General features: G+C 35.4%; 5 protein-coding genes across 12 annotated transcripts; 3 read left to right on the top strand and 2 right to left on the bottom strand.

Annotated features, from left to right (window-relative positions):
* Window positions 1–346: 346 nt before the first annotated feature.
* Window positions 347–2,109, bottom strand: LOC104740492 (transcription factor MYB52). Its single transcript, XM_010461110.3, has 3 exons — window positions 1,652–2,109; window positions 1,113–1,538; window positions 347–689 (listed from the first exon to the last, which is right to left on the bottom strand). The coding sequence occupies exons 1-3, from the start codon at window positions 1,767–1,769 to the stop codon at window positions 484–486; spliced, it is 750 nt and encodes a 249-aa protein (XP_010459412.2). The 5' UTR covers window positions 1,770–2,109; the 3' UTR covers window positions 347–483.
* A 5,306-nt stretch (window positions 2,110–7,415) lies between these two features.
* LOC104740491 (uncharacterized) lies at window positions 7,416–11,469 on the top strand. Of its 7 annotated transcripts, none has more exons than XM_087483263.1 (12): window positions 7,416–7,719; window positions 8,731–8,998; window positions 9,105–9,176; window positions 9,268–9,326; window positions 9,405–9,543; window positions 9,714–9,810; window positions 9,916–9,982; window positions 10,099–10,197; window positions 10,332–10,421; window positions 10,677–10,831; window positions 10,923–11,024; window positions 11,119–11,469. In XM_087483263.1, exons 2-12 carry the CDS (start codon window positions 8,752–8,754, stop codon window positions 11,204–11,206), a joined length of 1,215 nt encoding a protein of 404 aa, XP_087339389.1. In that variant the 5' UTR covers window positions 7,416–7,719; window positions 8,731–8,751; the 3' UTR covers window positions 11,207–11,469. The 7 variants fall into 7 exon arrangements, 5 of the variants coding, with proteins under 5 accessions (XP_087339389.1, XP_087339391.1, XP_087339390.1 ...); XM_087483265.1 differs by having other exon boundaries at window positions 7,492–7,719; window positions 9,412–9,543; XR_015579451.1 differs by having other exon boundaries at window positions 7,496–7,719; window positions 10,495–10,831.
* Window positions 11,470–12,474: 1,005 nt separating this feature from the next.
* LOC104743365 (protein MAINTENANCE OF MERISTEMS) lies at window positions 12,475–14,948 on the top strand. The gene is given in 7 exon segments (XM_087483261.1): window positions 12,475–12,621; window positions 12,920–12,985; window positions 13,072–13,719; window positions 13,810–13,962; window positions 14,050–14,116; window positions 14,119–14,429; window positions 14,523–14,948. Coding segments are annotated over 6 exon segments (1,431 nt in total). The 5' UTR covers window positions 12,475–12,621; window positions 12,920–12,928; the 3' UTR covers window positions 14,718–14,948.
* A 615-nt stretch (window positions 14,949–15,563) lies between these two features.
* LOC104743364 (homeobox-leucine zipper protein HDG12) lies at window positions 15,564–19,670 on the top strand. 2 transcript variants are annotated; one of them, XM_087483259.1, is made up of 11 exons: window positions 15,564–16,041; window positions 16,350–16,581; window positions 16,669–16,786; window positions 16,877–17,065; window positions 17,157–17,612; window positions 17,700–17,801; window positions 17,883–18,083; window positions 18,163–18,343; window positions 18,422–18,684; window positions 18,779–18,868; window positions 18,957–19,670. In XM_087483259.1, exons 2-11 carry the CDS (start codon window positions 16,463–16,465, stop codon window positions 19,311–19,313), a joined length of 2,076 nt encoding a protein of 691 aa, XP_087339385.1. In that variant the 5' UTR covers window positions 15,564–16,041; window positions 16,350–16,462; the 3' UTR covers window positions 19,314–19,670. The 2 variants fall into 2 exon arrangements, with proteins under 2 accessions (XP_087339385.1, XP_087339386.1); XM_087483260.1 differs by lacking the exon at window positions 15,564–16,041 and having other exon boundaries at window positions 16,078–16,581.
* A 258-nt stretch (window positions 19,671–19,928) lies between these two features.
* LOC104740490 (putative wall-associated receptor kinase-like 13) lies at window positions 19,929–22,464 on the bottom strand. Its single transcript, XM_010461106.3, has 3 exons — window positions 21,435–22,464; window positions 21,182–21,310; window positions 19,929–21,074 (listed from the first exon to the last, which is right to left on the bottom strand). Exons 1-3 carry the CDS (start codon window positions 22,462–22,464, stop codon window positions 19,936–19,938), a joined length of 2,298 nt encoding a protein of 765 aa, XP_010459408.3. The 3' UTR covers window positions 19,929–19,935.
* Window positions 22,465–22,548: the final 84 nt, after the last annotated feature.

The following is a 22,548-nucleotide window of genomic DNA, read 5'->3' as shown; positions in this document are numbered from 1 at the left end:
ACCCGTGACATATTTTCTTTGGTTGATAAGTAAACCTCTTAAGTCTTAACATTTGATATCTTACATAAGACCACAACAACACAAAAACTATATCCAACTATTGCGAATTCCACAAAATTATTCTAAGATTTGGGTGTTGAATAAAACCTTCGATTACGATAATATTTAAATTTAATCAGGACAGCGTTTTTTTTTTTTCAAGTACATACAGATCTCGCAATTTAGACATTAATACTATAGTCTGATTAAACATCGTTAAAATAAATCTAGAAAATTAGACTTGATAAAAGTGTACAACTTTGGTCTACAAGGAGTTTGTTCAAAAAAAAAAAAAAAAGATTTGGTATTCAAGGAAATGTTGCGCTGTCTTAATTAATTTTCACATTTGGCTCAAACAAGAGCTCTAACATGTAACAACGGATTAGTAATTTCTACATTTAATTAACATATGATCCACCTTATAGTACGTGTGGTACGGACTAATTAACATAAACCCTGAGAGGCAGAGTTTTCAACAGACAAAAAGTCGAAGAAGGGAACACAATTCTCGTTACGAATTGGGTTGTTTTGATCGAAATATTCTTCTTCGTCTTTTCTTGAATTGTCTATCACTTCGGGTTTCTTCGAATCCGTGTTTACTGGGAGAAAATTGTAGAACTCCATCGGCCGTTTAGTTTGGTCTATTGCTCCTGACCAAATAATCAATGTCCAAAAGTTAGTTTTTAGAGGTTCTACAATTATACATAATCGTATCTACAAGCAATTGTACATTCATATGCATGCAACTATGAAAACAGAAAACCATGATCGTTTCACGCTATATATTTAAAAGATTCTTCACAATTTTTATCATCAAAAATAAATTGAGAAAACTAAGACTTTTAATCCATTAAATTTAATTCCGTTTTATTTTATTTTATATCAAGTTGTATACGAATTGCACTAGTAGTTGCACACTAAAGAAGAGGAATGTACATGTTATCTAATGGTTATGAGTTTGAAACTTATATTATGCCTATATGTATTCACTCAAGATATACCTATATACTACACATGTTCTATATTAGCTGCATAAAACACACAAATACTTAAACCATATTTTATCTAATTACCTTCTTTTATTGGAGTAGTACTATTCTGGAACCCGATCTTTCCGGTCAAGAACTCTTTGAGAACTTGAAAATGACTAATATGAGAGAACTGATAAGGAAAATTGATAGCGGCCGTCGTTGCCAATCTTCTCTCCTTATCGAAGTCGTTATAATTACCCATCGTCCCAGTAGAAGCAGCCGTGCCATCGTGGCCATGGCCACGTGGACGCAGCTTAGACCGTTCTCGGCCACGACGAGCCATGATGACGTGCCAATGGTTTTTAACTGCGTTATCGGTTCGACCGGGGAAAAATCTAGCGATCACGGACCATCTGTTTCCATGGATCCGATGAGACGCTAAAAGCCTTTCTTCTTCTTCCTCCGTGAAAGGGTTTCGGTTAATTCTAGGATCCAATTGATTAAACCATCTCAATCTACAACTCTTACCTGAAAACCAAAAAAGCCAAACCAAACCAACATAGTAATTATATATTAAACCCTAGTTTATGCTTAATAATAAATTTAAAGAAATGAATTTAATTATAAAGATAGTTTTTTACCAGATCGACCAGAAAGCTTCTGAGCTATGGCGTTCCAATTATGAGGACCAAACTGTTCGACGAGTTCTCTTAGCTTCTCATCTTCCGCAGGTCTCCAATGGCCTCGACTGCACATCATTCTTCAATTTCTCTCCGTCCGATCTCTCTGTGATATATCTTATGTAAATCAAAACGTATATATAAATCGATATATGTTGATACAAGAAAGAACCCTAGGTTTGATGTAGGTGAAGGAAGATGGGTATGTAGGAACAAGAAGAAAGCTGAAGAGCCACCAGCACCATATATATATTTAGATATAATATAAAAGAATTGAAAGTAATGAATATTATAAGATTCGTTAAGAGAGAGCGAGGGAGAGAGTTTGGAGGGAAGTTTTCACCGGCGATTGATGCCAACGTCTTCCCTAACCAAACACACTCCTTTTAAGTAATCTACCTTTTTTCTTTATTTCTCCCATCTACAATATTTATTGTTATTATTATTTTTGAAAACATTATTTCTGTTTATGTGGGAATTTTATATTAATTATTAAATTGATGAATATTGAAAAGAGAAAAAGGAGATTAAACAGGAGGGGAGAGATTGCTTGGTGGGGTGAATTTTCGTTAAACTTTCAACGTCTACTCCATTTTTTTTTTTTCTAACCTAAACCCTCTACTTCAGCCACCAATACTTCATCTACGTTCGTATACTCTTCTGCAAGCTACATATTATATATATGTATGCGATTTTTAAAGTCAGATATATTCATGCTTTATATCTAATCAACTTCTAGAATATGACTCAAGGTGAAAGGGACTACAATCTATGACTCAACGAATGTACAATATAATTAGATCAAACATTTTATTTTATTTTTTGGTAACTAGTTAGATACAAATATCAAAACTGCGGTTGCATTTATATGTTATGTTATGGTGTTGAATACGTATTTGTACGTATAATATTTGTGAAAATCATATACGCAACAATATTTCATTATTTTGGATGTAATTAGGGTGAACAGAAAACTTAAATGTGTTATTGATTTATATGAAACACTAATTTTAAAAAACAATCATAATCTTAAATAACAATCTATATACTGTATGTACATGTGGAATTATTTCCTAATTTTAATCAATCAAAAAGTAAAAGTAATTAAGGAGACATCGTTTGGTCCAAAATACGGGAGAATGTATACATAACGGTTGTTATTCCAGGGTTTGTGGGATCAAACTTGATAACTAAATTTCAACCGTATTTCCTAATTAAATGCTTTCATAACTTCGAAAATATCAATATAATTTCTAAAGAAAATAAAAACTAGAGGGGAAGGAGAGAGTTTGGTAAAGATGTTGTGGACCTGTGATTTAATTGCAGGTCACGTATAAGTAGAACTTAAATTAATTAAAGTATCTTTGAATATGTTTTGTTAACCTTTCAGACCTAACTAAATGTTTCTTTTCCTCAAATCGGACCAACGTGGAAACCCTAAAACGACTCTGTGTCTTTATTAATTAATTGGTTAACTGAATGATATATTAGTGGCTTTGTACTTCATAAAAATGAATTTGACATCTTATTTGCTCTAACATTTGGTCTCTAAGCACACATCACTAACTTTCTCTCTTGTCTTGCCTACGACGTTTAATTAGTTAGCTTTTGAACTCTCTCTCAGACTCTCAGTCCTTTAACAAATTTAAATAAATAATAAAATAAAATTTGGCACTAATTACCGGCTTCTTTTTTGAACATATATATGTGTATTTTCACATTTCTAACATAGCCTAAAAAGCTTAAGAAAATAAAAATATATATAGAAACGTGACGGAATAAAGTTAAAAACCTGAAAAGGTGATATATATGTTGTACTTTGATTTTCCTTGGGATTGCTTGCAAAACAGTTCATAGAATCTTATTAAAGATTGATCGGAGATATAGCTTATAATCCAATCAACTAATCAATTCAATCCTAGGTAAGCTATAAACAATCTGTTTTAGAACTCATTTGCACGTGTGTTTTACTGGTGAAGTGTAGTAGGAAAATAGGCAGAGTTAGTTGGGAAAGGAGTCAAATACGATCTATCACAAATAAAAACAGTTCTAATACCACTACACAGTACAATGTACACACAGGCAAACGGGATCCTGATTACATAAAACGGGCCGGTCTAGGTCTATCAACAAATTGGTTAATGAGAAACCGGATCTTGAATATTACGCCAAAATTGGTCTCTATAGGTCTTGTTAAAGAAAGCATTTCAATCAAAATCCTAAACTGTATATATGTATTTGAACTTAATTGGTGTTAGCTAGTAATATAGTGTATATCAATCATCTTTTATACAAAAAAAAGTCTATATTAATCATCTCAATGTATGCATAAAAGAAAGCTCCTGTCCGCTGTAAGATTTAAGAACATAGCCCATGTTTCATTCATCAAAATCATTATTAAAAAAAAAAAAAACATTACCAGTGAGAATCCTTTCTCCTAAGATTAAACAATAACTCAGGACGGTTCCGGTGGAATTGACAAGGAATTCTAAAAGATGCTAGAGCCGACAAAACAGATCGGCCATCTCAGCATCAAAATCCAGATTTCCAACAAATTCCCTTGATTTTTTTTCCTATGAACTTGTAAATATCATTAAGAAATGAAATGCGTTGAGGCTATAATTACAAAAAGTTAAGACTTACACTTCACTACCTAGACAAAAATAAAAATAAAACAAAATATAGCATAAACACATAAGAATAAGGATATAACCAAAGTTGCATCAATTTTGCAATTCCCTTAATTTATGGGATCCCAAGAGGAAAAAATCCACAGATGCTCTGGCCATATATGGCCACGTACTAACTTTGACAACTATGTTCGGGAGATGAAACGACGATATATTTTAGTGAATGTTGTCGTGTAATCCGGCGCGTATTGTCATTTTTTGACTTTTCACTCAATATGACATTGTGTATGATTTGTAGCTTTCACCTAAACGACCCGTATGATGTATATTTTTTAGCTTTAATTCAAACGAGGTAGTTTTATATTTCTCTTTGTATTTCAATTTCTTTTTTTGTTCACCTTTCAGTTTATCTTTGACAAATAAAAAACCCACCATCGCAAAAGTATTATTTAAAAGCTTGTCAAGTTACGAGTTGATTAGGTAAGTGATAATTCAACATAGCAATAACAACACTGATTTAGTGCTCTAGACCTCTAGTGATATATAAATCACCAGAACAAAAAAAGACTGTTCTATAAAAGGAAAGAGTCCTAAACGAAAACGAAAAAGAGAAAGGAGAAGATATCTTCAACACAACGAAAATGATTGAGGGACACGTGTCGTCACCAACCACCTTGCCAGCCTTATAAAAGCTTTTCCGACTGTCCCCCGACGGTGACCGTGAAAGACAGCCACGATGTTTCCAATCCTTTGACACCTGTCCTCTCGTCCCCACACACAATAATTTTAATTAGTACTTTTGTGCTGAGCCCGCCCCAAAACGGTAACGTCACGTGCCCAACGTGGCCGCCACGTGGAATATGACATAACCGGCATTTTCCTTGTGTATAGCATTGCCTTGAGCTGCCCAAACCAGCCATGGGGCCTTATTAGACTTGGTTATGGGGACATAGACAAACAAGTGTGAACGGACGTGGAGTTCTTATGCACCTTGTAACGTAATTTAGGCCGGTGACGATTTTTGTCCGTCATTAACTATTATTCTATTTGTAACACCAACAAAAATCTATAAAGTTTTTTTTAATGACGATTGTCTTTTAGTTTGATGTGGTCTCGCAATCTTACAATAAGCATCATATTAATATTCAAATCCCGTATTTGACAATATGAAGTTAACCGCGACGTTTTTAAAGATATTATTTTGTGTGTTTTAAGCTGCACGTTTAAATGGATGATTGCGGAATGCAATGAATGCTAAGAAAATGTCAAAACTGCAGGTTGATGTATTCTGTTCATTCTATAATTATTAATTTTTTAAAAGATTCGTCTGTTAAACAATTTTTATGATCATGAGACATTGAGTTGTATTATTCTATTTTCCGATATAGTTGATGTAAACTCAAAATATCTAAGTAATAATATTGAAATGTACAAGTATTAATATAACATAAATGGCTTTCAAAATACGGCAAGAGTATCGTATTTGAGATAGAGATGTACCTATATATTTGTAATGTAACAAACAGAATAAAAGCTGTCTTGGAGAGCAAATCTACAAATATATATATATATCTTTAGAATGAGGCCGATGGACAGCTAATGGTAACAATTAGTCCAAAGTTTTAAATCATTAAAACACTAGCCATCCCCACTAGGCAATAATATTTTCAATTTTCATAGAGGATAAGATCACTTACATTCTAATTTATATGTAAATATTATTGAATAGTTTGCTTTAAGATATGGAGTTGTACTTTAATATCAGTCTAAACATAGTCATTATCATAAACACCTAGGAAAAATCAGTTACTAACGGAGCGAATTAATTTGTTTCATATAAAAACTAGCTTTTCACACTGCATAGTTAGCCTGTAGTTAACTAACTTATAATGGTCTAATGATTGTAAAATTTATTCAATCTATATTATTATTTTTGAAGTATATTTTGTGTTATGTCCTTGAAGTTTTGATTATTTAATTTGTTTTATTTACAACATTAACCCCTAACTATTTTCCTAAAATAACAATTTCTGGAAACTCAATGGAACTATTTAAATCGACCTAATTTGATACATTTATTGCCATAAATAGCTTGACAACATCTATACATTTCGATTTTTCCAAAAACAACTCTACGCATTAAATTTTTAGTCCCATAAAAATCTCCAAACCTATTTTAATAGATCTTTAGAGACTGTATGATCTCTTAAATTTAAATAACACAGCCGAGTTTGAGTAACAAATGATTACAATCGCAATAATTATTATAACGTTAATAAAGTTCATAAAAACGAGAACCCAACTTTAGAAACTCAATAATCGGGTATATTTAACTTTAGCATCAAGAAAAATATTTAATATAATATATACCGTGTTAAGAAACTGAATATTATTACGTGATAATGTTATCAACTCAAATAGAAAAACACTAAAATCTCTCTTTTATTGCTATAGATCGTAAACTCCTTGCTCATCAAGCATTTTCTATGTATAAATATCAACTTCACAACCAAAACCACTAATATGACAGTTTTGAAACACGGGTTAAACTACTAATATGACAGTTTGTTGTTATATAGCGGGACATGTTATTAACATGACGATTTGAATTAACATTAGTATAAATATAAAATATTATTAATTCGGTTTTGAAATACGGGTTAAATCTTCCTTTAATTATTTGGTCAATACCACTAATATAAGAATATTAGACATATTAAATTAGGGTAATTTAACTAAATTTTGTAAAACAATTAAATTATTGGTAAAATTGTGGCTTAATCCAACAATAGCTTGTAAATTACATATTTGTGTATTTATTTCTCTTATTATTGTTCTAATAATTAACAATCTAAACAAAATTATTATTTAATTAAACAAAACAAACTAAATATATATATATAAAAAAATATTATTTTTTTTTTAAAATTGTCACGCGGTGTACTGCGGATTAAAATCTAGTTGGTTATCATAAATGTCTCAAATAAGAATAATGTTTTTTCTTAGCTTATGATGAAAAGATTTATTAGATTACTAATGAATTAATTTTGTAAACTGTTGGATAAATGTTAATAATATAATTAGAATTTAGAAATAACGATTATTTTTCTTACAACTGTTTTTTTTTTTGGGTAGTTTAGCTGTACTAGTGAAGTAGTAGTATTTTTTTCTAGTCGCGTTGAAAAATTGATCGGTCCCTTTGTAAAAAAAAATATTTTCCTCTTTCTTCGTCTTCATCTCTCTTTCTCTTTCTCTGTATCAATTATTTTAAAGAAACCATTCGCTTCGACTGCTTCAATGGGGAGCAACATAATACTAACTCATGCGATTCTGAATATGTGATAGTCTCTCTCTCTTTCTCTCTCCCAATATAAAAAAGAGCGGTTTCGAAAATCTTAGGTAAGAAGAGCGGTTTCTACTTCTTGTTATAAACTCTTTTTTTTTTTTTTTTTTTTTTTTGTGTGTGTGTGGTCAGATTCATTGTCAATTTCGTATTTCTCCGATACAATTCTGAAAGATTCAATGCTGAATTAAGGGTTTTTTTTAGCTTTGTCTAGTTGCTGCTGGCTCCGTCCAGATTTTTTTTGGTAAGTCTACTCTTTTCCTTTTTCTGGGGGAAAATGTTGCTTAAGGTTTTACCTTTTTTCAGAGATTTTGTTTTGTTTGGTTAGGGCAAGTTAAAGCATCCCTTTCCATTACTACTCTTCCTCCTTACATTTTTGCATAATTCTTCTTGGTGAGCCTTTACTCAAAATCTTCCCTTTTTAACTCAACTTGCCCTTTGTAAATTCCTCGTTTTGTTAAAAAAATATTGTATTTGGTATATAACGTTTCATAGTGGAGAAAATATTATACGAATTGCAAAGTTTCATGCTTTCTCCGTGATTCCCTTCAAAAAACGCTTTCTTTTTATTTATTTTGCCAATTGAGTCCTTTTCTCCCAGTTCTTGCAGTAATCAATCATTCGAGTTGATTAGATAGTCAAGGTTGGAAAAATCAACAAACTCTTTTACTTGTTTGTCAAACGGTGTCATATTATTTACTTGTTTGTTTCTGCTTGGAGCTTGGTCTTAAAGTATGATTGTTGTGAAGATTCGTGTATATTAGATAGTCACGTTGAGTTATGAAGATGGTTTAGTCATGGCAGATGGCTCGTGACCTGGTTTTTACTTTATCCTTATGAATATCTAGTGGAGGAGGAAAGACTTGACCTGTTTTTTTTTTTTTTTCGGTTGGACATTAATTTTATCAACCTCCTCTCCTTATTGCATTTTCTCTTTTTTTTGATTTGGAATCATTCTCCTCTTTTCTTCTAGCTTTTTTGATCATAGATTGTTTCTCACAAGATTCATTGTGAAATCTTTTATCAAAATTTGGCACTTACACTTGTAGAATTTTTTGTGTTTGTAGATTTCTTAAGCTCTGTAAGAAATGGGATGCTTTGCATCAACGCCGAAAGAAACTGGTGGGAACAGAAGAAAGCCAACAAGCATCGGTGAGGTTTCAGTATATGTACCTGGTTTAAGGATACCGAGAGCTGTGGATTTTTTGCAGTCCATTGGCGATCAGTTACCCAAGGCTCTATTGGAACGCTTGACGGCTTTAAGAACACGTATAGTAGTGATGGCTAATCAAGAAGGACCTACTATAACAAGAACTAGGAGAAAAACACAACATGGTATTTATATGTTTCTGAACATCTTTTTGTGTTTTTGATCTTTGCCTGCTTTCTACTGTTTACTGTTTAAAACTCTTCATGACTATTGGTTTATCTGGCTATGGAGGTTCAACGCTCTCGGATCTCCATCAAGCTTTGGTAGACTATCTACCTGTTCTCTTGGGATTAAGTAAAGATGGTAATATATACTGTTATGTGTTTATTTGAAATAGATCTGTTTGGTTTCAGAGATTTATACTTGACCCTGCTGTATTTATGATGTTCTTCAGGTAGCCATCTACAGTTTAAAGTACCATTTAATTGGGTAAATCAGGAGGATGAGGAAGAGGTGGGGTTACTAGCAAAACAGTTTGTCTTCAAATGTTATCATAATGTAATAGACTCTTACATGTTTACTTTTAACCAGGAAACAGAGATGACAAACGTTTGGTATGAAGTTTTATCCGTTTTGCATCTAATGGCAATGCTACAAATGTCTCAAGCCAATTTACTGCTTCTTCCTAGAGGTTCTAGTGATGGTCACAACCATCCAAAAGTATCAGAAGGTTAGGCTTCTCTGATAGTTTATCTATCTTCAGTTGCCTGAAGGGGATTTACATACATTTTGTTATTTTTTTTTTTAATTTGATGATTTTCCATTTCTAAGTGGTAAATGAAATGTGATGGTTACGAGCCTCAGACTGAACAGTGGTTTTTTTTTTTTTTTCGTTAATAGAAAACAGACGAGCTTCGATTGATATCTTCTTAAAAGCAGCTGGATATCTTGATTGTGCTGTTAAGAATGTTCTCCCTCAGTTTTCTGCTGAACAAAGGTTTGTAGATGAAAAAAAGGTTCCAATGTCATTCACTCTACATTTGGATAATTCTCAGTTGATTCTAATGGGACAATCGTTGTCCTTGTTTTCGTTTTCTTACAGGAGAATTTTACCGGTTGACTTAGGGGAAGGAGTTCTACGGGCCCTTTGCTTGCAGGCACTTGGCCAGGTAGCACCTCTCTTTTAATGAATATGATTAAGCTATCCCATGGCATATAACTGTAGCTCATGTGGTTTCTTTCTCTAATTTTTTGGATCTAACATCTTTCATGTTGCTGATTATAGGGTGTTGATATCCAACTTGGCATGGCGATTGATAGCTCGAAGGCCACTCTTGCAGTGAAACGAAGACTTTCATGTGAAATGGTGAAATATTGGCAGCAAGTAAATTCCCTTACTCTTATCCAACCTTTTTGTCATTGAGGCATCGTCTATTGACTTCCCCCCACTTATATCTTGGAAACATCTAAAACTTTTTGTTAATGCTTCCTTTTCCTTGTCGTTGTGCGCTGAAACAGGCACAAGATAATCTAATGAATCTCCCATTAGCAAATGGTTGGGGAGAAAAGCATGGACTATTTGTTAAATGGAAGTATGTTGAAGCTAAGGTACTGTTTGATTCTTTCTTTCCTTCTTGCTCTATTACTCCTTTCATATGTAAACGTGTCTGGTCCTTTTCAGTTATTGTCCTGAGCTATGGCCCTTCTTTGTCTCTGTCTTTATAAGACACGAAACTTTGCTTATATGATCCCTATCAATTACGTTCTGAAAGTGAGAACCATGAGGCTTTTACCAGAATGAATAGGCGATTAAGGTCCATTTGTCTAATGTCTCGTTTCATCTTCTGAAATCTTGTGAATCAGGCTGCGGCTTACTACTATCACGGTTTGATTCTTGATGAAGGAAACACAGAGAAATCACATGGCATGGCAGTTGCTGCTTTGCAAGCCGCAGATGAATGTTTCAAAGAAAGTAAGAAAGCATCCGAAGCATTCAACGCCTCTTCACCTACTTCAAGGTAATTTCTATCTCTTTTAGTCGGAATTATATTGAGCTCATGGGGTGACAGGTCAGCGGTTGATTTGAAGATCTATATATTTGTTCTGCAGAACACCGCCGCTTTTTGGAACAATGAAGTATCTAACCGAGAAAATCCCGAAAGATACTTCGAGTAAAGTCAGGATAAACCGTGATCTATACTCTTATGAAAAGTGAGTTTATTATATCTGTCTTTCTCACTTTTGCAATAACATGTAAAGCTCAGGATTTTTATATTAATCTGTAAAAATGCTCTCTGATTATCAGAATCATGGAGACAGCACCGACACTTCCTGATTTCGCTTTGGCATTAAAACCAGATGAATATCAACTTCCTCTCGTTGAAGATTCGTAGTCTGAAGATGCTCAAAGTGCTTCAAACCAAGTTTACGAGAGCAATCGAAGAATAGAGATGTGTAAACCTTATAGAGCCAAAAAAAATCAGTGGTTTCCAATGGCTGCCTGCAAAATTACGGGTTCGATGATCTGATCTCTGTTGTGTGAGAGATGGAAAAACAAAACTTGTCAAATTGGGTTTGGATCAGTTTACATGAGAGAGATATCTTGGTATGTTAATGTAATAGTATATTTGCTCAATAAAGTAATATTCTTTTCCAATTCCAATGTTGATAGTAATATATATGTTCTTGGTGATGAAAGTTGCTGGTAAGACAAGGTTTTAACTTCGAGCATGAAGGCTTGAAGCATTATGTTAAAGAATTAAACCAACACTTCTTCAATACTCAAATACTCTTTCAATTGCAAATTCACAAGAAGACACAATCGAGCTGACGTTCATGAAACGAGAGCCGATTTCTCAAATGATGAAGACCTTACCAAGAGATCTAGATCAAATTGAGTACAAACCCAGATTCTAAGGAAAAGAGAAAATTACAAAATGAAATGTTCTGCTTAAAGTAAAAATGATCGAGTCTTCGAGCATATACTGTCCTCCTTTGGTCAACAGTCAACAACGGCTAAGAATTTGAATTGAGCCAATCATAGCCCAGCAAGTCATCCTTCACCATTCCAACCAATCAAACCTCTTTATTTAGACACGTCAGCTCCGCTACACTACGCACACTCTTTAGCTGTAACACATTAATACAAAATTCTGGAGTAAAGCAGAATCTAGAGGAGATGGTTTAGATTCTTTCAGACTTCAATATGACCAACAGATTTCTTCAGCATTTGTTCTTCGGTCTCCGTTTCTATAAAGAACAAATTTAGGCTAAATAATAAATTAGGTGTACATATATATTAGGTTAAATAACACCTAATTAGTAATGTGAATTTTCATTATTAGGTTAAATAATAAATTTGTTCTTTATAGCATCTGTAAATAATAAATTAGGTATTTTTTAATAACGAAAATTCACATTACAGCTTTTTTTTTTTTCCATAATTCACATTACAGTTTCTATAAATAACATACTTTCTATTAATTTAGGTTAAATAATAAATTAGGTGTTATTTATAGAAACTGTAATGTGAAAAAACACCTAATTTATTATTTAACCTAAATTAATAAACATTGAGCAAAAATAAAAAATTAATGAAAAGTTTAAAAACATAGGGAAAATAATATTTAATGATGATTTCATGTGTAAAAATGTTAAAAAAATATACTGAGGATTTATCTTTTTGAGTTTTTTTTTTTTTTTTTACCAAAAGAGGATAATTCTTCAGTCTCTCTGCGCGTTTGTTCTCAAATTTCTCCGAAGCAACCTTCTGCGATCTTCTTCCTTCCTCTGTTTTCGTTTCCAAATCGTAAGCTTTCGTTTCTGTTGATTATAGACATGTTTCTTCGTCCCACTGATTTGTGCCAGTTTCCAAGTTAAGAGATTGATGAGCCCCTAAAATTGTTCCCCCCTTTCTAATCGTAATTGTACTGCTCGTTGAAATTTCAGATTAAAATCGCCATTTGTAGTCTCGTAAAGTCTTAGAGTAGATCAGGAAAACCGAAGAAAGTTATTGCATTGTTTAGATAAAACGGAACCCGAATCATCCTGTCTAATTGCTCGCGTTTCATTCACACAGAAACCCTAATTTTGATTTCCATTATCAGATACTGACCATGCCTGTCCTTTACGAGCAAGATAAGCATGTCTCCTCCGCTATTTTGACCGGACAGGTAAGTAGTAATCACAGTTTCAAATCAATCTCCATCTTAAATTGAAGAACTTGGGATAAGTGTTTTGTTTGTCTTTGTCTGAACAGGAGAGAGGTGTGCTTAGATGCCAGGAACGGACCTCATTGCTTCATCACTGGAAGCTCAATAAGGAGCAGATAGAATTGGTGGACAAAGCTGGTTTCGGTTGGTTTCGCCTAATAGGATCGATTAGTTTGAACAATTCACTTATCTCTGCCCTTGTCGAGAGATGGCGTAGAGAAACCAACACGTTTCACTTCCCTTGTGGCGAAATGACCATCACTCTCGATGAGGTATCGTTGATCCTCGGTCTTGCTGTTGATGGCAAACCTGTGGTTGGTGTTAAAGAAAAAGATGAGGACCCTTCTCAAGTATGCCTCAGACTTTTGGGGAAACTACCTAAAAGTGAACTGAGTGGTAATCGAGTCACTGCGAAATGGTTGAAGGAGAATTTTGCAGAGTGTCCAAAGGGAGCTACGACGAAAGAGATTGAGTATCACAGTCGTGCTTTTCTTATATACCTTATTGGGAGTACCATTTTTGCAACTACAGATCCCAGTAAGATCTCTGTTGATTACCTTATTCTCTTTGAGGATTTTGAGAAAGCTGGAGAATACGCTTGGGGTGCTGCAGCGCTTGCTTTCTTATATAGACAAATTGGTAATGCCTCCCAGCGGTCTCAGAGTATCATTGGTGGTTGCTTGACACTCTTACAGGTTTGTTTTCATTTGTCTTAAGAGTATCATCTTCTCTTGTTGTTACTTTTTTACGAGAAGTTCTTAGCCAATTGTGTTTACCATCTTCAGTGCTGGAGTTACTTTCATCTGAATATTGATCGGCCAAAGAGAACCACCCGTCAATTTCCACTGGCACTTTTGTGGAAAGGAAGGCAACAGAGCCGATCGAAGAATGACCTGTTTAAGTATCGCAAGGCACTTGATAATCTAGATCCATCAAATGTAAGAGTTAAATCATTGTTTTCTTATACATTTTTCTTGTTTTGAACCCATTATGATGTTTTGTTACACCACTGAAATCTCTTTTAGGTTAGTTGGTGCCCTTTTGAAGGAGATCTTGACATTGTGCCACAAAGTTTTAAAGATAATCTACTACTTGAAGGTCGAGAACAAAATTGATTGGTCCAAAAGTAGTAGAATGGCACTTCCCAGATCGATGCATGAAGCAGTTTGGTCTGTGCCAAGTTATCCCCGGAGAAGTTCCTCCGAGAAAAAACGAGAAAAGCCATGAAGAAGATTTAGTGGAAGATATGAACACAGCAGACGAAGAGTGGATGAGACGAAGGGAAAACATTGTGGAGAATGAAGGAGGAAACGGTGATGAAAGTGAATATATGCAGTGGTTCAATAGCATCACAGTCCCGAAGCTTCACAGAGATACAAGTCTCGAAGCTGATATAATGAATGTGGTAAATGCATCTTCTTCTTCTTCTTCTTCTTCGTTATTTATGCATAGTCACCTCGAAATTGCTTGTTAATACGATTTCTGTGGTCTTTTGTAGCAAGCTGCTATACTACAATTTGACGAGGTGGCCTCAACGTTATCATTAGAGGATCTACATCCAGAGGAGAGAGAAGCAATTGAAGAAGCAGTGATGTGTATGTCCAATGCCTTGAGAGTAGGAGATTGGTATGAGGCGTCAACAACAAATAAACGCAAGCGGAGGGAGGAACAGCAAACGGATTGGAGCGAATGAAAAAACGAAGATCCTTTGTATGTTCTGGCTGATCATTTACCTTCAGGCAATCACTTAAAGAAAGAAGATGTGTAAGTCCCGTCCTCACTTGAAGTTTATTATGCTTTATTTAACAAGCATTCATAAAACAATGCTAATTGTTTGACATTTAGAAGTAAGTAGAGGTCTTGGTTGGTTTGGTATCTTAAAGAGTACTAAAGAGGGTACATATATATTCAAGAGATTTAAACTGTTCGAAGGTTTCTTTCTATTCTATCACAGATTTACATGGCAGCTGCAGATTATTGAGAGGCAATTATTATTATGTGCAATTAATTTTGTTACAGCTCAAACAAGAGCATTAGATGAGAAGATACTGTCACACGTTAATATCATGTCTGAAAATTTAACAAGTAGGTGTTCTAATCAGGGGTTGTATTGAAGTAGTCATTAATTCGCACATATCGAGTGTTTGATGTTCCTCAGGAAACGAGATGCGATAAATATGGATATTTCATTGTACTCCTATATTAGCCACCATTTATTACAAAAAAAAAAAAAAAGAGAAAAAAAGATGAGTACAACTTCACGCATTAATTGAGTATTTAGCAAACAAAAAGTATAATTTTCCCTAAACTACGTATGCTGGTTTATGTGATTTTTGCATACAAGAACATGTAAGAACATTTCCAATTTTTGTGAATTATTTAGTAAAAATCGGTATTAATTTAATAAAGCAAAAGGAAGAAAAAGAGGAGAAGATGAAGTCAGCAAAAACCCAGAAGGAAAAGTCAAATTTTGTCATTACATGAGACAACCTTGATAGAAAAAAGAAAAACCTTGCTCGTGCCGGTTTTTTAAAACCTCAGGTGAATTTTAAACACGCCGGACCATTTTAATAAACCGGAACTAATATCACCGGAGACATAAAAAAGAAAGGGTTTAAAAAAAAAAAAAAAAAAAGGGTTTGGTATGAGAGCATTAGAGGGGAGCATCAGAGAAAGAGAGAAAGAGAGGGTAGAGGTAGAGTAGTAGTAGTAGTAGTAGTACTTTGTTGGGCAGAGTAATGGAGAAAGAAGCAAGAGAATTAAAAACCCATCATAACCTCTCTCTCTCTCTCTCTCTCTCTCTCTCCCTCTGTCAAAAAGAAACGCCATTAAAAACCCATCAGTATCAGTTACGCAATTTCTGAAGGGGGAGACAGGTAAGAAGAGAGAGAGAGATTTTGGAATCTGCAATGAATGTAAAAGGAGCGAAAGGTGGGAAAGAGAGAGAGAGAGATGAGCAAATCAAAAAAAGCACTAATGGCGCTGCTCTCCTTATGATGATAGGCTCGAGATGAAAGGTCCATCATAAGATCAAAACTTTTACTCTCCTTTCCAAGGACCATAATTACGGGTTTTGAAATTTTTTTTGGGGATTTTATTACATTTGATTCTTCTTCTTTTGGCTTTTAAATTAAACCATCGTATACCAAATCTAGCCTTTCCTTCTTCCCCCCCCCCCCCCCCCCCCTTAGAATATATATTTTCTCAGATTCTCTTCCGTTTCGTTTCTTCTCTTTTCCTTTTTTTATTCTCTTTTAGAGATCTTTTTTTTTTTTGATTAAGGGAAGAAATAAAGTTTGAAACTTTCTTCTTTTTGTTCCACTAGGTTGGGCGTTAATGGTTATTTACAGTTGTGTGATGGTCCAGAGTTAGTAAGTTTACCCTTACTGATTTGGTTCAAAGGACGAGAGATACTGTTCTACTCGACACTACACTTTGATGAACATGGAGTTTTTCGGTGACAGCCAAAATCACGACGGCTCTGAAACCGATAAGAAGAACAAGAAGAAGAAACGATTTCACCGTCACACTCCTCACCAGATCCAACGCCTCGAATCGTATTAGCCCCTTTTCTTCTCCTTGTTTCATTTGTTCTTTTTGTTTTCTATCCTCTGTTCTCTGATGACATTGGTCTTTGTTTTCAGTACTTTCAATGAGTGTCAACATCCAGATGAGAAACAGAGGACTCAACTTAGTAGAGAATTGGGTTTAGCTCCGAGACAGATCAAGTTCTGGTTTCAAAACAGAAGAACACAAAAGAAGGTTTTGTATTTTTTTGTAAAGTTTCTCTCTTTCTTGTTTTGTATCCATAAAAGTCTCTAATTTTTTTGCTTTTCTGTTGTGTTTTTGCAGGCACAACACGAGAGAGCTGATAATTGTGCACTGAAAGAAGAGAATGATAAGATTCGTTGCGAAAACATTGCCATTAGAGAAGCTATTAAACATGCCATTTGCCCCAACTGTGGTGACTCTCCTCTTAATGACGACGCTTACTTTGATGAACAAAAGCTTCGCATCGAAAATGCACAGCTTAGAGATGAGGTTTTGTTTTTTCTCTGAGACAATTTTGTTGCATTGTGATTGCTTTTAGTGTTTTAACTTCCATTAACATTTCATGTTCTCTTTTTGGCAGCTCGAAAGGGTTTCGAGTATTGCTGCTAAATTCATAGGGAGACCAATCTCTCATCTTCCACCATTGCTAAATCCTATGCATGTTTCGCCATTAGAGTTATTCCATAGCGGTCCTTCACTTGATTTTGATCTTCTTCCAGGAAGTTGTTCTTCAATGGCTGTACCTACTTTGCCATCTCAACCAAACTTGGTTTTATCAGAGATGGACAAGTCTCTTATGACCAACATTGCTGTGACCGCTGTGGAAGAATTGCTTAGGCTTCTTCAAACTAATGAGCCTCTATGGATCAACACTGATGGATCCAGAGACGTTCTCAATCTTGAAAGCTATGAGAATATATTTCCAAGATCAAGTACTAGTGGTGGAAAGAAGAATAACCTTCGAATGGAAGCATCTAGATCTTCTGGTGTTGTTTTCACTAATGCTTTGATACTTGTGGACATGCTCATGGATTCTGTAAGTCATATATAACCCATATCAAAGTTTTTTTTTGTTCACATTCGGTTTCTTATTTGTCTCATATAGTTTTTCATTAATTTGCAGGTTAAATCAGCAGATCTTTTCCCCTCAATCGTTGCAGCATCTAAAACCCTTGCAGTGATTTCATCAGGATTGCGTGGAAACCATGGAGATGCATTACATTTGGTAAATGAAACACTAATTGCTCTTAAAAGATGATAATATTTGTGTGAAACTCCTGCTCAACTTAGCTTTGGCTTGTGTTAGATGATTGAAGAGCTTCAGGTGCTTTCGCCATTGGTAGCCACACGTGAGTTCTGTGTGCTAAGATACTGTCAGCAGATTGAACATGGAACTTGGGCTATTGCAAATGTCTCCTATGAGTTTCCTCAGTTTGTATCTCAATCTCGGTCATATAGATTTCCTTCTGGTTGCCTTATTCAAGATATGTCCAATGGCTATTCAAAGGTTTGTAACCGTTTTGTTTTGTTTCATTCTTTTAGCATCTCATATCATTTTACTGTATCGTTTAAATATACAACAACAGGTTACTTGGGTTGAACATGCTGAATTCGAGGAGCAAGAACCGGTTCATGAGATATTTAAAGATAGTGTACACAAAGGATTAGCTTTTGGAGCTGAACGTTGGATCTCTACTCTCCAAAGGATGTGTGAGAGGTTCACGAATCTATTGGAACCTGCAACATCATCCCTTGAACTTGGTGGAGGTAACTTAAGACATTTTTTTAGAAAACTTAGTTGATCAGATAATCAAACCATAAGTGACCCGTTTGAAATCAATTCAGTGATTCCATCGCCAGAAGGGAAGAGAAGTATAATGAGACTTGCTCACAGAATGGTAAGCAACTTCTGCTTGAGTGTTGGCACATCTCACAACACTCGCTCAACTGTTGTCTCCGGACTGGATGAATTTGCGGTCCGTGTGACTTCGCATAAGAGCCGACATGAACCAAATGGGATGGTTCTATGTGCAGCCACCAGTTTCTGGCTCCCAAATTCTCCACAGAACGTTTTCAATTTCCTCAAAGATGAAAGAACTCGGCCTCAGGTACTACACAGATTTAACATTACCATAGAAACAAGAATCATTCGGTGTTTTTAAAACTGACATTATCTTTGTTCTTTCTCCGTTTCGTTTATAGTGGGACGTTCTTTCAAATGGAAACTCTGTTCAAGAAGTTGCTAATATTGCAAACGGGTCAAATCCTGGAAACTGCATATCGGTTCTTCGTGTAAGCTTCCTCATTTTGACACTATATAGATTTTTAAATTCTTGATTCTAATGATTGGTGGTTTGGTTCGTTTGTGATATATCATCAGGGATTCAATACATCGTCAGCACAAAACAACATGCTGATCCTACAAGAAAGCTGCATAGACTCATCTGGTGCAGCGCTTGTGATATACACTCCAGTGGATATACCAGCATTGAACATAGCAATGAGCGGTCAAGACACATCTTGTATTCCCATTTTACCCTCAGGGTTCGCCATTACACCAGACGGAAGCAGCAAAGGAGGAGTAGGAGGATCATTGATAACGGTTGGGTTTCAGATAATGGTGAGTGGTTTGCAACCGGCAAAACTGAACATGGAGTCAATGGAGACAGTTAATAATCTCATCAATACTACTGTCCACCAAATTAAAACCACCTTGAATTGTCCTTCAACTGCTTGAGACGTCGTCATTAAAAGCTAGTATTTCCCCATCTGATTTCTGAGAAGGGTCTTCAATGAGCAGAGAAGTGAAAGGTCATTAAAAGTATTTGTCTTCAATGCCTGCAAAGGGTCTAAGAAATCATTATTCTTCTGGGTATCTCTCTCTCTCTCTTGTTCATTTTTTTGGGGTTTCTTTTTTTTTAATAAGTTTAGTGGAAAGTGGGAGTCAAGAACGCACCATGCACAAAAATGTTTTTTTGTATGGTTCGGGCATTGACTTCTGTTTGTTTTTTTTCTTACTTCTTTTTGTCTATTTACAACAACTAAGTTACTATTATTGGCTTATTGGTCTAGTTTATTTCATAGTTTCTCTATCTATCGCCATTAATCTCTCTCTATTACTATTGACTATTGAGTTATAGTTTAGAATCTGATAGTATGGGTGGTGAGCTGATAAGTCAAACAATGGACTGGCAAGTTGAAGAGTTGTTGCCTTTGAGAATGAGAACCATTATAAATATAGAAAAATCAATTGAGCTGTAAAAAAACAAGTTAACAAAGCCTTTACAAAATACATTAAACGTATATGACAACATTATTACTAAGACTTTGAGACGACCATCAAATTGCTCCCCATTGCTTCACATTGTTCTTGAAGTGACCGTTCTATAAGAATCGTCTCTGTATATTCTCTCTTCTCCATCAATTTGAATTTGCACCTGAAAATCCTCTGGAGATGAACATATCCTCTCCAAAGCTGTTGAAACTTCTCTCATATCTGGCCGAGTCTTCCCGGCCTTCTTCAGACACCTCATCGCCAAATGTGCCATTGCAATTACTTGTTCAAGCTTGCAATCATTCCTAATTCGATCATCAATGATATCAAAGAGTCTGTTCTCTTTCATTGCAAGTCTGAAATAATCTGCCAACCCTTTTATTTCTTGAGTATTCGAAATGGTTATAACAGGCTTCTCTCCCGTAATAAGCTCCACTAGGACAACCCCAAAACTATAAACATCACTCTTTTCGGTGAAATGGCTTGACCCGTAGTATTCAGGATCCACATACCCGACTGTACCTGATATTAGCGTGGTCCAATGAGTATGATCTATAGTAACTGATCTTGAAGTCCCAAAATCAGAAACTTTGGCTCGGTACTTCTCATCTAGTAATATGTTTGTTGACTTGATATCTCTGTGATAGATTGGATAACTCGCGGCAGTGTGAAGATAGGAAAAAGCTCCTGCAATATCTACGGCAATGCGCATACGTACACCCCATAACACTGTGTAGTCATCAAATTCTTCATGGAGATGTTGGAACAGGTTTCCATTGGTTATAAACTCGTAAACCAAAATAGGAACCTCCGTCTCAAGACAACATCCCAAAAGCTTCACGACATGTCTATGGTTGATCTGGGAGAGAATGATGACCTCGTTGATGAACTCTAGTAGTTTGTCTTCATCTACAACATTGGATTTCTTGACTGCTACGGATCTACCATCTACAAGCATACCTTTGTACACAGTTCCTTGGCCACCTTCTCCAATAATCCTGCTTTCGTTGAAGTTATCAGTGGCTTTCTCCAGCTCTCTCGAGCTAAATATTTTTGTTTTCTCAACTCTGCCTTGAGTTGTATGTAACTGTTGCTGCAACAATAGTCCTCCGTTACGTTTGAAGAATTTCCTCTTGCGCTTTGTCATCCTTCTTTTTCTATTTTGCTTTCTCAACCCCCATGTACCACAGCCTACGATTAAGACAAAAAAACCTGCACCTAATCCTGCAAACACCGCACAAGAAAAACTAGAGTTTCATCATCATTTTTTCTAAATATCTAAATTTTTTTTGTAGTTTGAATTTCGATATATAACAAATTCAGTGACTTACCTATCATTACTTCTGGAATGTGGTAGTCCACGCATTCATGACTTCCCGGCGTATTCTTACAAGTCTTGCGATATAAAATACTGCTATCCCAACAGGGATTGTGTGGTTTTCTGGCACACTCATTAACGTCTGCAAATGAACAAGTCATGATCTACTTATAAAAAGGAAATCGTGAATTTGTACTGAAATGATGGGTGATGTGAGATACAAAAGGAAACAGAAATATAGAAGGAGCAATTAGCCAATTACTTACCTTGGCAGTCGTCTAAAAGGTATGGATTACCCTTGTACCCGCTAGCACATGCACAACTTGCATAATTGATCCCGGAAGCTGTATGATTATCGCATGTGCATTTTGCTGATATCTTAATAGAGAATCTTTTACTTCTATCGAACTCTTCTCTGTTTCGGCAGTCCAGTGACTCTAGGAACGAATGATTCTTAGTTTGGATGAACCATCCTAGGCTAACAGTAGCGTATCCATTTGAGAAAAATAGTTCTGGATTGGATGCATTCCATAAAGTGTAGACTTCATCTGTTAAGAAGGCGACTTTGCATTCTCCTCCCTTTGTCAAGTTTCCATTACTAGTGTTCGCTATTGTGACACCAATGAGTTGTTGAGCACCATCAGGTGCTTTTGCCTGGCAGCATCCGTTCCCGTTGCAGATTGTGTCTTCTTGTTTTTGCGTCTTATTGCAAAACGGTATGTAGTTGTTAGGCAAGATGTTTTGAGTGTTGCTGTAGGAAGACTCAGAGCATCCAACTTTGTTGAACAAAGATATGCTCTGTGCGTTTTTGCTTGTAGTGCAAGTTGACTCGCACCCCACCATACTTGGTTCTACATTTGTCAGCGACGCCTTGTTGTTGCAACCAACAGCTACCAGGTAGTTTTTGTCCCCAAAGAAAAAAGGAGAGTCCGTCAAATTCAAAGTCGATCCAAACTCTTCTCCACTGCTAGAACATCCCATGGATGCAATCGAACTTTTGACACGAATTGAAGAGAATTTTGGGGAACTAGCAAAGAGATTATAATTGGCCACAGGAAGGAAAATATTTACAACCTCCATGTTGATTTTGGGAAGGAATGGGAAACTTTTCCCGGAAGTAGCATTTGGTCGACATTCGATTTTGTACCACTCATCGAGATAGCAACCGTCTTCGACTCCAAAGGGGAACGGGATCTGGACATCTCCACATTTGGGTGTACAAGAGCTTGAATGAAGGATGGGTAGAATTAGAAAAGAAAAGAGAAACAGGGAGGAGTAATTCTTGTTTCCGTTCATGATGCTGAAATGTTTCTTGTTAAACAAGTATGCATGGCTGAGACGGATACTTATAGGTTTATAGGGAAGGTTAAGTTTATCGTT

Source organism: Camelina sativa, chromosome 14 (assembly GCF_030686135.1).
Source record: "Camelina sativa cultivar CO46 ecotype springtype chromosome 14, ASM3068613v1".
Lineage (NCBI taxonomy): Eukaryota > Viridiplantae > Streptophyta > Magnoliopsida > Brassicales > Brassicaceae > Camelina > Camelina sativa.
The sequence above is the reverse complement of the archived record's forward strand: the minus strand, read 5'-3'. Positions and strand labels throughout refer to the sequence as shown.